Below are 13,688 nucleotides of genomic sequence, written 5' to 3'. Positions count from 1 at the left end.
ACCCCAAAAGACCAAGGCCAAGGGACATTATAATTAAATTGGCAAAGAGCAAAAACAAAGTAAGAATATTAAAAGTGGCCAGAGAGAGACACAAAGTTACCTACAAAGGATCCCACATTAGAATAGTGACTGATTTCTCAACAGAAACACATCAGGCCAGATGGAATGGAATGAAATATATAACATCATGCAAAGCAAGGGTCTGAATCCAAGAATACTGTAACCAGCAAGACTATAAATCAAAAGTGAGGGGAAATAAAGAGATTCACAGACATAAAAGGACTAAAGGAGTTTATTAACACCAAACCAGCAATGCAAGAAATGCTAAAGGGTCTGCTATAAAAAAAAAAAGAAATAGGAAGTGAAAAAGGAATGCAGGCGTAAAGAATAAAAATGGTGACAAACAAGTACCTATCAATAGGAACTTTAAATATAAATGGATTAATGCCCCAATTAAAAGACATAGGGTAGGTGACTGGATAAGAAAACATGAACCATATATCTGCTGTCTACAGGAAACACACCTCAGAAAAAAAGGACTGACACAGACTAACGGTGAAGAGATGGAAAAAAAGTTTTCCATGTGAATGGTAATGAAAAAAAAGCTGGGATAACAATATTTATATCTGACAAATTCAATCTCAAAGTGAAGGCCATAATAAGTTATAAGGAAGACCAATTCATAATAATATAGTGAAAAATCCAACAAGAAGAAATAACCCTGGTAAACATATACACACCCAATCCAGGAGGACCTAAATACATTTAAAAAAAACTTCTGGAAGATATCAAGAGAGAGACTGACAGCAATACAGTCATAGTAGAGGACCTTAATACCCCACTATCACCATTGGACAAATCCTCTAAACAAAAAAAATCAGCAAAGAAACATCAATCCTAAATGACTCACTAGATTACATGGAATTAATTGACATTTTCAGAACATTGCACCCCAAAGTCACAGAATATACATTGTTCTCAAGTCCACATGGGTCATTTTCAAAGATAGACCATATCTATATCTTGAGTCACAGGCAAAATCTCTTCAAATTCAAGAAGATATAAATGATATCAAGATCTTCTGAGATCACAATGGCATAAAACTAGAAATCAACTACAACAAAAAATCAAGCACCTGGAGACTAAATATCATGCTATTAAGCAATGACTGGGTTACCATAGAGATCAGAGAAGAAATAAAAACCATCATGGCAACAAATGACAATGAAAACACAATAATCCTAAATCTATGGAACACAATAAAAGCATTCTTGAGAGGGAAGTTCATATCTCTACAATCCTATAGCAAAAAAAACAAGGAATAATGGTAATAAATTACCTAAGCCTACAACTCAAAGAATTAGAAACAGAGCAACAAGAAAAGACCAGTGTAAGGAGAAGGAAGGAATTAATAAAGATCAGAGCAGAGATAAATGAAGTAGAGACCCCAAAAAAAACCCAATACATAAGATCAACAAAACCAAGAGTTGGTTCTTTGAAAGGATAAAGAAGATTGATGAACCCCTCACAGGCTTACCAACAAGCAAAGAGAGAGAACTCAAATAAACAAAATCAGACATTAAAGAGGTAAAATAACAACTGATCCCACTGGAATACAAATGCTTATGAAAAAATACTATGAACAACTCTATTCCAACAAAATGGACAAACTAGATAAAATGGACATATTCCTAGAAAAATACAAGCTCCCAAAACTCAACCAAAAAGAATAAAAAAACCTGACTATGCTGATAAGTACCAAAGAAATTGAAACAGCAATAAAAAATCTTCCAGCAATCAAAAGCCCTGGTTCAGACAGCTTTACAGGAGAGTTCTACCAAGCATTCAAAGAAGTACTAAAACTTATCCTCCTCAGACTATTCCAAAAAATTCCAGAGTTAGGCACACTTCCAAGCATGAAGCCAGCATTACCCTAATACCAAAACCAGAAAAAGATACCACAAAAAAAGAGAAGTACAGTCCAATAACCTTGATGAACATAAATGCTAAAATCCTCAACAAAATTATAGCAAATCAGATTCAGAAATACATTAAAAAGATCATACACCATGACCAAGTGGGATTTATACCGGGGATGCAAGGATGGTACAATATTCGCAAATCAATAAATTTGATACATCACATAAACTGAGAGACAAAAATTACATAATCATATCAATTGATGCAGAAAAAGCATTTGACAACACCCTTTCTTAATAAAAGTCTCAGCAAAGTGGGAATAGAGGGATCATACCTCAACATAATAAAAACCCTATATGTAAAACCTATAGCCAACATCATACTTAATGGGCAAAAACTAAACTAATTTCACCTAAGAACAGGAACAAGACTAGGATGCCCTCTTTGACCACTCCCGTTCGACATAGTATTAGAAGTACTAGCTATAGCGACCAGACAAGAAGAAGTAATAAAAGGCATCGAAATTGGAAAAGAAGAAGTAAAACTGTACTTATTCCAAATGACATGATACTATACATAGAAAACCCCAAAGACTCTATCATAAAACTACTAGACTTAATAAATGAATTTGGCAATGTAGCAGGATACAAAATTACCACCCAGAAATAAAAACACAACAACCCATGATCTAGGACACAGTGAAAGCAATCCTGAGAGGGACGTTCACAGCACTATAGGCCTACCTGAAAAATCAAGAAAAATTTGTAATAAGTTATCTAACCCTACAACTTAAAGAATTAGAAAGAAAATAACAAAAAAAGCCAAGAGAAAGTAGAAGAAAAGAAATAAAGATCAGAGTGAAAACAAATAAAATAAAGAATGATAATAATAATAATAATAATGATAATGATAATAATAATAATAATAATAATAATAATAGCTGGTTCTTTGAAAAGATAAACAAGATTGATGAATATCTAGCCAGACTTCCCAAGAAACAAAAAGAGAAAACCCAAATAAAATCAGGAATGAAAGAAGTGAAGTAACAACTGAACCCACAGAAATACAAATGATCAGTAAAAAAATACTATGAACAACTCTATTCCAACAAACTGGACAATCTTGACAAAATGGACATGTTCCTAGAAAAATACAAGTTTCTAAAACTCAATTTAGAAGAATCAGAAAATCTGAATAGAACCATCGCTATTGTTGAAATCAAAGCAGTCATAAAAAGAAAAAGAGAAACTTACAGCAAACTAAAGCCCTGTCTGGATGGCTTCTCAGGGGCATTTTACCAAACATTCAAAGAAGAACTAACACCTATACTCCTCAAACTCTTCCAAAAATTTAAAAACCAAGGAATATTTTCAAGTTCTTTCTATGAAGCCAGCATACCCTAACCCCCCAACCCAGATAAAGATGCTACAAAGAAAGAAAATTACAGGCTAATATCCCTTATGTACACAGATACTAAAATCCTCAACAAAATTTTTACAAATAATATCCTGCAATACATTACAAGAATTATACACCATGATCAAGTGGGATTTATTTCAGGGATGCTATGCTGGTACAATATCCTCAAATCAATAAATGTGTTACAGCACATTAACAGATTGCAAGATAAAAATCACATGAGCATATCAATGCAGAAAAAGCATTTGACTAAATCCAACACCTTTTTTGATAAAAACTCTCAGCAAAGTGGGAATAGAGGGATCATATCTCAACATGATAAAACCTTATATTGCAGACATATAGCCAACATCATACTCAATGGGTAAAAACTAAAACTATTCTCTTAAAAACAGGAACATGACAGTCACCTCTCCCATTTGATATAGTATAAATAAAGTGCTAGCCATAGCAATCAGACAAGAAGAAGAAATAAAAGGCATCCCAATTGGAGAGGAAGTAAAAGTAACATTATTCACAGAAGACATATCATTGTACATAGAAAATCCTAAAGACTACATAAAAAACTACCAGATTTAATAAATGAATTTGACAATGTAGCAGGATATAAAATTAACTCTCCAGGGCATTTTTATACACCAATAATGAACTCTCAGAAAGATAAACTAAAAAGTAATTCCACTTACCATTGCAAAAACAAAAAAACTAAGATACGTAGTTATAAACAATCAAGAAGGTAAAAGATCTGCAATCTGAAAACTATAGGGCCTTGAAAAAGAGACAGAGGAAGATATAAACAATTGGAAGAATATACCATATTCATTGGTTAGTAGAATTAACATACTGAAATGTCTATACTACCCAAAGAACTCTATTGATTCAATATAATCCCAATAGAAATACCAACCACGTATTTCACAGACCTAGAACAAACACTACAAAAAAATTTATACATAATAAAAATACCCTGAATAGCTGCACCAATATTCATCAAGAAGAACAAAGTTGGAGAGATCATAATACCAGGTATCAAGCTTTACTACAAAGCCACTGTACTTAAAACAGCTTAGTACTGCCACGAGAACAGGCATATAAGCCAGTGGAACAGAACAAAGACCCCAGAAATTGACCTAAGTCATTATGCTCAATTAATATATGACAAAGGAGGCATGAGCATACCATGAAATCAAGACAGTATCTTCAATAAATGATGTCAGAAAAACTGGACAGATGCATGCAAAAAAAAAAAAAAAAATGAAACCAGACCACTAACTTACACCATACACAAAAATAAACTAAAAATTGATTAAAGACATGAAAGCATAAGGATCTTTGAAGAAACCATAGGCAGTAAAATCTCAGACATTTCTTGTAGCAATATGTTTACTGATACATCACCTAGGGCAAAGGACACTAAGGAGAAAATAAACAAATGAGACTACATCAAAATAAAAAGCTTTTGCACAGCAAGAGAAGCCATCAACAAAATAACAACAGAGCCCACTGCGCGGGAGAACATAGTTGTCAATGATACATCTGATAAGGGGTTAATCTCTGAAATTTATATTGAACTCAAACAACTTAACAAAAGAAAGATAAACAGTCCAATAAAAAAAATGGGCAAAGGATCTAAATAGACACTTCTCCAAAGTGTACATATAGAAGGCCAAAAGCATAATAGAAGTGCCCAAAATCACTAATCATCTGAGAGATGCAAATCAAAATGATAATGAGGTACCACCTCACACCTGTCCTACTGGCTTTCATCAACAAATCAGCAAACAAGTGCTGTCCAGGATGTGGATAGTAGTAAACAGGTCTACATTCCCACCTCATACACTGTTGGTAGGATTGCAGACTGGTGCAACCACTGTGGAAAACAGACTGGAATTTCCTCAAAAAATTAAAAATGGAACTCCCATTTGACCCAGTGATCCTACTAGAAACAAAGAAATCAGAAACACCACTCATAAAGTATATGTGCACCCCTATGTTCATAGCTTTGCAATTTTCAATAGCTTAGATTTGAAAACAGCCAAAGGGCCTATCAGCAGAAGAGTGGAATAAAAAACAAAAACAAACAAACAGTGGTACATCTACACAATGGAATACTTGGATTCTGTAAAAAGAAAAAACTCTTAGCATTTGCAACAGCATGGATGGACCTGGAGAGCATTATGCTAAGCGTAATAAGCCAGTCAGAGAAAGATAAGTATCACATGATCTCACTCATTTGTGGAATCTAATGAACAACATAAACTGATAAACAAAAACAGATACAGAAACATAGAAGCATCAAACATACTATCAAACCTAAGGGGGTAGGCAAGGGAGGGTGGATGGGTGGGAAGAGATCAACCAATGTACTTGTATGCATATATGAATAACCCACAGACTCAGACAATAAGGTTGTGAAGGCCTGGTGTGGGAGTGAGGGTGGGTTGCAGGAAGTCAATGGGGGAAGAGGGACATATGTAATACTTTCAACAATAAAGATTTTAAAAAAATAAGCATCCTGTTTATCTTTGGACACTGTCTTGTTTTCTGTGCCTGGAATACTTACCACTACCTCTTTACATGGCTGGCTTCCTTTTATCCTCAAGGCCTCAACTTAAATGTCATCTCCTTGGAGAAGTCTTGTTTTTATAAATTCTTTCTTTCTTCTCTAATAGTTACCCTTAGTCCTTTTACTGTCTTACATAACACTTATCACCATCTGTATTAGCTTATTTATTCACCTCATTTGCTTGTTTGTTGAATAGAAAGCAGGAAATGAATGGTTTCTGTCTTTTTCATTGCTATATAGTCAGTTCCTAATACATTGTTTCTTATACCCAGAAGCACGTTTGTTGAATTTATAAATAAATGACTAAGAATAGGTAGTGACATATGTACTGCCTTTCATTTTGTCATGACAACACAAGTTACAATATAGATGTTAGTGTTAAGCTCTCAATACTAGCATTATAGTAGTTGTATACTTTTAATTTTATCCCTTTTCACTAGTGCATTCCACTCACTGTCAAAAATCAAGGGTCTGACTTCTCATTCCAGCTCAGCCACTAGCATATTTACTTTGTGACTTTGGGCGTCCTTTTCATTCTTGGGGGCTTCATTTTCTCATCTGTAAAATGGGAATGTTGTAGGAGATAATCGTAAAATATTTGACAACTCTGATATCTAAGAATAAATGATTACTTAACACAGTTAGGTAAACAACAATTAGTGTGTTCATTATGAGATTTGGAATCTAGGACTCAGAGAAGCTGGTTACTTGCCCCAGTTTACCCACCGGTAGAGAATTTGCTGAGATCTTCATAAAGCCAAAGCCATAGCAGCTAAGGGACCAGTCTGACTCTGGGTTCTTTGAATCATTATGGACTCAATTAAAGAGAATGTGCTAAATTGGGGACTACCTCTCTCCTCATGCTGCTCATGGCTGAAAAGAGGGCAGTATTTAGCACTTGCACAATGAGAGCTGGTGCTAGGCTAAGTACCAAATATAGGCTTTGGAGAGATCACAGGGTTTCAAGGGAGAAGTCTGGGACACAGAGATTGTGGAAACCCTTTTACCAGATATCTTTTATCCCATAATGAATGCTTATTGGTTGTCAGGCCCTGTGCTAAGTGCTTTCTTTCCAGGAGGTTAATTTATCAAATATTTATTTATTTATTTATTTATTTATTTATTTATTATTTTTTAAATACTCACCCGAGGATATTTTTCCATTGATTTTTAGAGAGAGTATAAGAGAGAGGGAAAGTCAGAGAGAAATATGGATGTGAGAGAAATACATAGATTGCTTGCCTCCTGTACTTGCCCTGACCAGGGCTCAGTCCAGGGAGGAGCCTGCAATCGAGATATGTGCCCTTGACTAGAATCTAACCAGGAACTCTTAGGCAAGCCAGTGCTCACTGAGCCAAACCAGCTAGGGCTCAAATATTTGTATAACAATCTTATGAAAGAGACAGTATTATTAGTCCTGTTTTACAGATAAGGAAATTATCTAGATGCCTAACATTAAATAACCTGTCCAAGTCAGTAGCAAAGCCAACAACTGAATGCAAGCACTCTGGCCTCAGAGCTTATTCTCTTACCTACTACATTATATTGTCTCTAACTGCTTACATGGTTCTAGACAAATAGGCATGCAAGAATCTCTAGGCACAGACAATAACACTGGAATGATCACTCCCAGATTCATTCTTCACACTTCTCCTGCAAAGTAAATCTCATAGATTTCCATGCTGTCTTATTTCTCTGTTCAGTGGAAAATACTTGCTGGAGATTGGTGAGCAAGAGGAAGATGAAGCCAGAATATTTACTCTACCTATTGCTTTAGAGAGGTATGTTCTGGAAGTGGCGACAGCATAGACAAATCTGGAGGGTATCGCTCTATGTGAAATAAGTCAGATTGAGAAGGACAATTGCCATGCTATTAGTTTAGCATCAGTTTCTTTGTTATGATAATATTACCTTTTCCCATTATCCATCTAGTTCTCAAAGTGGTAGGAATTTTCCATGGGTGTTAAATTCTGGCTTGTCTTGCCATCCCTTGTTTGGCTCCTTAGCTCTACCTGTATGTGTTACCTGTATTAAATGTTCTCTCTATTTTCCTGACTGGATTATAATTGATATAGGCAACTTGCATAACCCCAGAGCTATTCACTATCATATAAATTGGTTTATATGCTTCAGAGCATATGCCAGAACCTTTATCAGAGCACATTTCAAACCTTTATCTTATTTGTTTACTTATTTATTGTTTATCGTTCCTCCATTTCAAGTAGATTGTAAGATCCATGAGAAGCTTTGTATTGTATCCTGAGACTCTATGACAATGTTTGGCACATAGGCAGTCAATAATATTGTTAAATGAATGCATCTATAAAAAAAAATAAGATGGCGACTGGCAGGAAGGTAGGGAGGGGGAGTGTGTGAGAGAGTGAGGAAGCGATAGAGGAGAGAGTGGACATGTGTGTGTGTGTGTGTGTGTGTGTGTGTGTGTGTGTGTGTGTGTGTTTTAGATCCTGCAGGTCTTCCAAGGTGTTACCAATCCGGGCAGTCTTGGCAAAACCCTACTACTGCTGCATTCTGGGGAGGACACTGGCAATACAGAGACCATGCCATCTGGAAGAACAGAACTGTTTGAGAATAGGATCTTAGCCTCGCCACCACCCAGTCTGGTCTTGGTAGAAAACCAGGACCCTACAGCAGCTCTTGTAGAAGACCTGAGATGACAGCTGCAGATGCACGGACAACAAGATTCCAGGCACCCCAGCCATAGATTTCTGTGAGTCCAAAAGCCAATCCCCCTCCCTCACTGCCGCTGAGGCAGTGGTATAGGAACTGTCAGACCCCAGCCGTACACACAATAGGGCTTTCTGAACACACACAGCAGTGGCAGCTCTACCTGACTTTGAGCCTTGGTGTTGGACACAGGAAGTTTGTTTCACGTGACCAGGCTCCACGCCCAGGCAGGGACTGTGCTGAATTTGACCCTAGGTGCGCATCCTTAGGGAGATTGTTTTCTGTGACCTGATCCCATGCCCAGGCAGGGCAGAGAGACAGTGCTGAATTTGAGCCTGGAAGGGCGAACTCGGGGAATTTGTTTCCCATGACTAGGTTCCACGCCCTGGCAGGGAGACTGGGCTGAATTTGAGCGTAGGTCTGTATCCTCGGGGAGATTGTTTTCTGTGACCAGATACCATGTTCACACAGGAAGGCAGTGCTAAATTTGAGTATGAGGGTGCAAACAGGGAGTTTGTTTCCCATAACCAGACCCTGTACCCTAGCAGAGAGGCTGCACTGGATTTGAACCTGGATGTGCAAACTCATGGAGTTTATTCCCCATGACCAGACCCTGTGCCCACACAGGGAGGCAGCACTGAATTTGAGCCTGAGTGCATGGACCCAGGGAGTTTGTTTTCCACAGTGCACACCCATGTGACCAGACCCCACACCCACACTAAACAGCAGTGCCACCTGACTTTGATTCAGGGAAAGTGCACAAAGAAGGCTATTTTCCACAGGGCAGGAGTGGACCTCCTGCCAACACAGTGCAACAGTGCAACCGGGTCTCCCAGTGACTAGACTGTTTCTCATTGCATGCACCTGGGATCACTGATTCCCAGTATATTCACACTTAAGAGCCAGAGACTGCAATTCTTGGCACATGCACACACAGGGACCCTGATTCTCGGTGCGAGATGTCACCTAGCAACAGAGACTCTGATACTCAATTGTCAGCATGCACACAAGGAGCCTCTGACTCCTGACACGCACTAGGGGACTTAGATTTTTGGCACATGCCAGCAGGTTCTCTGGTTCAACATGGCGCAGGCCACACTAAGTCCCTGATTCTAGCTGCACACAGGAAGCCACACTAAGTGCCTGTGACTCTAACCCAGAGTGAGCGTGGCTCCCATCAATCCACAGCACCCTCGGTGTCAGAGCTCTTCAGTGACACTTGGGGGGTGCAAAACTCCCACTGTACACAGCCCAGGCCCCTGCAACTTGACATTTGGTGATAGAATGGGGAGACAATGAAACAATCCCCAGAGGAAAGAAAAGAAGGAATCACCAAGAAAAGAAATAAGTGAAACAGAAGCATACAACATGACAGAAAAAGAATTCAGAGTAATGGTCATACATTTCATATACTGGATGAACGAGAAAACCAACAACCTATGCAAAAATCAGGAAGAAATGAAATATTATATAGTTACAATAAAAAACACCATGGAAGGCATCAGTAGTAGACTAGAAGAAGTAGAGGACCAAATTAATGAGTTAAAGATAAAGTACAGAAACAAGCCCAATCTGAACAGCAACTAGAGAAAAAAATTAAAAAGCAGGAGGACAGCCTAAGGGAGCTTTGGGACAATGCAAAATGAAATAGCATACAAGAAAGGAATCCTTCTGTACTGCTGGTGGTAATGCAGATTGGTGCAGTCACTGTGGAGAACAGTATGGAGTTTCCTCAAAAAACTAAAAATGGGACTCCCATTTGACCCAGTGATCCCACTTCTAGGAATATATCTCAAGAAACTAGAAACACCAATCAGAAAGGATTATATATATGCCCCTATGTTCACAGCAGCACAATTCACCTTAGCTAAGATTTTGCAACAGCCTAAGTGCCCATCAGCAGATGAGTGGATTGAAAAACTGTGGCCCCGTTATGCCTGCTTGACCAAAACAATAGCTTGGATGGAGTTGGGACAGTTTTTTAAGAAGTAGAGGATAACAAGGTTGTGTGTTTGCAATGCCAGTGATATCTTCATACCAATCAACTTCAGACACTTCTTTCTGATATCTTTTTTTTTTTTTTTTGGTAATTACATGTGTGCTTGACCTTCCCTGTGGATTAGGAGCCTTGGATTATTGTTGTATTGTTTGGCTGTTTTACCTTGAGCAGATGTGTCTTTCAACTTCTGAGCTTCAGTGTTTCTGACTGTAACATGGGACTAATTAACACTCCCTGTCATGTCCACCTCACAGGGTTATTGTAAGGATTGTATGGTATAATGCGTGTGAATGTGACCAACAATGTCAACTCTAAGGAAATACAAAGATGCCAGTCTGTGTTGCAATGCCCAGAGTTAGGGGCATCATGAAAAGGTGGGCGGTTTCTCCGTTTGCCTGTTTTGCTGATGTTCATTTGACTCATTCTCAGCAAAATAAGCAAATGGAAAATTCATCCATCGACAAGCTACTTTTTATAATCCTGAAGGTGTGAGCTTCTTCCAGAATCCTGGAATAATGTGTGTGTGTGTGTGTGTGTGTGTGTGTGTGTGTGAGAGAGAGAGAGAGAGAGAGAGAGAGAGAGAGGTGGGGGGGAGAGAGAGAGAGAACAAAAAGAAGCTTGGAAAGCTTCAGAAGGTAAAGTGGAGGCTTTATTTTTTTATGTGAATTTACACAGCCCCCTTTCAACTTTAATCCTCCATTTATTAACCTGTAAAATGGAGATACTAATGCCTGCCTTCACAGGGTTGTTCTGAGAAGTGGAAGTGATTTTGTTGATGAAAGCCCAAAGAGAGGAGAGGGGACACCCACCAGGAGAGGAGACACGGGGCGGGGGGGGGGGGAAGAGGGGGGCGAGGGGTATGCAGAAGGAGGGTTGCGGGGAAGGAGGCTGGATAGTACTGGCATAGCTCCACTGGAGCAGGATCTTATTATTCAGGAGGCTGGTCCAACACCTCTGGCAACTTTGGAGAGGACTTTCCGCTGACTCAACACAATTAGGGATCCCCACAATAAATAGCATCTAACTCCAGTGCGGTGGGAGGCAGGCAGAGGTGACAGCTGTCCTCTCCGAGGTGAGGTTATTCAGCCCCATCCTCTCACTACATCCCTACACCCCACCTCCTAGTTCTCAAGCCTTGGCTTGAGACAAAGGCAGTCAGTTGGGGACTCGCCCCCCCCACTCCGCCCCCACCGCCCACGCTTCTTCCGTGACCAAACACCCCGAGAGCTGTTAGGCTGAGAGGCAGAGCCTGCGGGCTGGGATTAAACAACCTGACTGAAGGCAAGGTCCAAGGCGGAGGGGATTGGGCCATAGTGCTGTGGAGGAGGGGAGACGGAGAGGGTGCTGAGGCTCTCCCTCGCTCCATCCCCGCCAAACCAGCCAGCCCCAGACAACCTGCGCCAGCCACCAGGGCCTCGGAGAAGCAGGCACCATGCAGTGGATAAGGGGCGGATCAGGAATGGTGAGTGCATATAACCCTGGCTTCCCCGGCTTGAGCCTCAGTCTCCTAGCCCCACCCCCAGCTCCTCCACCAGCCGCCTTGCAGTAAGCCCCCTAGCTTCTGCCCACTGCCCTCCCTTTTCCGCTGTCCTTGAGATACCAGAGAGCTTGCTGTGGCCATTTTAGGAGCCCTTGCTCGCCTAAGGAAGAAAGCCCCTTCCCATTCCCCTCCGCAATCCCACTGTCTCCCCCCGACCATAGAGATCGGGGTGGGATGAAAGTGGGGGTAACCTGGAAGACTAAAGAAGCAAGGGATCTGGCAGAGGGGCTCTCTGTGAGCTGCGAGGCTTGCAGGCTGCAGGCCAGCTGGCAGGGGGTTGGGAGGAAGGGAGCAGTCACAAAGCCTGGGATTGTGGAAGAGGTAGTATGGGAGAGTTGCATAGCCCCCCAAATAGACCCTGTATCCGCTTACTCTGGACAGTTCCAGGGCATAAGGGCAAAAAATCCACTCTCAGGGAAGCTGTCTAGGCGATCTCAGGAGGCCCCCCCTCCTTTTTTTTTTGCCTGGGCTAGGGTCACCCTGTCAATACTTGGGGCTTCGTCCAGGAAAGACAGCTGCAGAGATCCCTATCCTGGAATTGAGTCTGGACTCCATTCAGTTAAGAGAACCCCTCCCCCCACCCAAGAAGTGTGGGTTTGTGTGTGTGTGTTCAATATTATCTTCCAACAGTAAATTTTATGTCATAATGCTCCTTTCTCCACATGGAGACCTTGGAATGACTTCTCTTCCAGAGAGGAAGTGGTGGCTGCATCTTGATGCCTCTCTGACTCAGTTAGGGGTAGCTCAAGTCTTGTTAGAGATTCTGGGGATGGGAGGTCCTCATGCCTTTGTCCTCAGCTGAGAGGCATGAGCAAGAGGATATTGGAGGGCAGTTGGGTTGGGTCAGCAGACGCTGATGACCATGCCAGCCCACACTTTTGTACTGCCACCCACAACCCAAAACTGAAGGAAAGTAGCCAGAAGCAGTTGGGCAAAAATTGATGTTTAACTCCTTTTCTTTTTATCCCATTCTGGAAAGGAGGAGGGAATCTGGAGTTGGCTAGGACTGTATTATGAGGAGCTATCTTCTTCCTTATACATCTGTTTTAGTGGTTCCTAAAGGCATCCAGTTTATATTCCTTTAAACCAGGACTTCAAGAAACTCTTTTTATCAGATATCCCTCTTTCCTTGGTGTCCCAACAGGGCTATTTCAAATGTTTGTAGACCCAGAAAAGATCAGAGCATGAGAAGGCCTTCAAGTCCTTGTCATCTGTACAGGAAATCTGAGACCCAGAGAGTGAGAGAGACTCACCCAGGGTCACACAGCTCCATGACGGCAAAGCTTAGTCTTCTGACTTGTAACTGTTCTTCCACAGAATCATAAGTTCAAATGGTGCTGAGAGTCAGAAAAGAACAAAGTCATGATCTTGTGAAAGGACTTCCTTAAGGATGAACTAATGCCACAAATATTGCTTTAAAAAATAAAATATGCCAGTCCTGATATTTCTGTTACCTGAGTCTGGGTCTTTCTCCTTTCTGACCATCCATCTGATTCTCAGACGTTTGAGTGTGGGGCTAGAATGAACACAGTGGGTGATTCATTAAAGGACGTTTCATA

The 13,688-nt window shown here is 40.4% G+C and overlaps 1 protein-coding gene across 4 annotated transcripts in view; it reads left to right on the top strand.

Moving 5' to 3' along the window:
- Positions 1-13,688, top strand: part of ARHGEF9 (Cdc42 guanine nucleotide exchange factor 9) — a 314,280-nt gene that overhangs the window by 126,121 nt on the left and 174,471 nt on the right. For 2 of the 4 annotated variants that reach the window (XM_036439902.2, XM_036439896.2), the window contains exon 1: positions 11,814-12,051. The exons of the other annotated variants lie outside the window; for them this stretch is intronic. In XM_036439902.2, coding sequence (XP_036295795.1) covers positions 12,022-12,051 — 30 coding nt within the window. In that variant the 5' untranslated portion in view covers positions 11,814-12,021. Of the gene's footprint in view, positions 1-11,813; positions 12,052-13,688 lie in introns of those variants that run through there. 4 annotated transcript variants of the gene reach the window in all.

Source organism: Pipistrellus kuhlii, unplaced genomic scaffold (genome assembly GCF_014108245.1).
Source record: "Pipistrellus kuhlii isolate mPipKuh1 unplaced genomic scaffold, mPipKuh1.p scaffold_m20_p_16, whole genome shotgun sequence".
In the NCBI taxonomy this organism is placed as follows: Eukaryota; Metazoa; Chordata; class Mammalia; order Chiroptera; family Vespertilionidae; genus Pipistrellus; species Pipistrellus kuhlii.
Note: the sequence above shows the minus strand (reverse complement) of the source record. Positions and strands in the feature narration are given on the sequence as shown.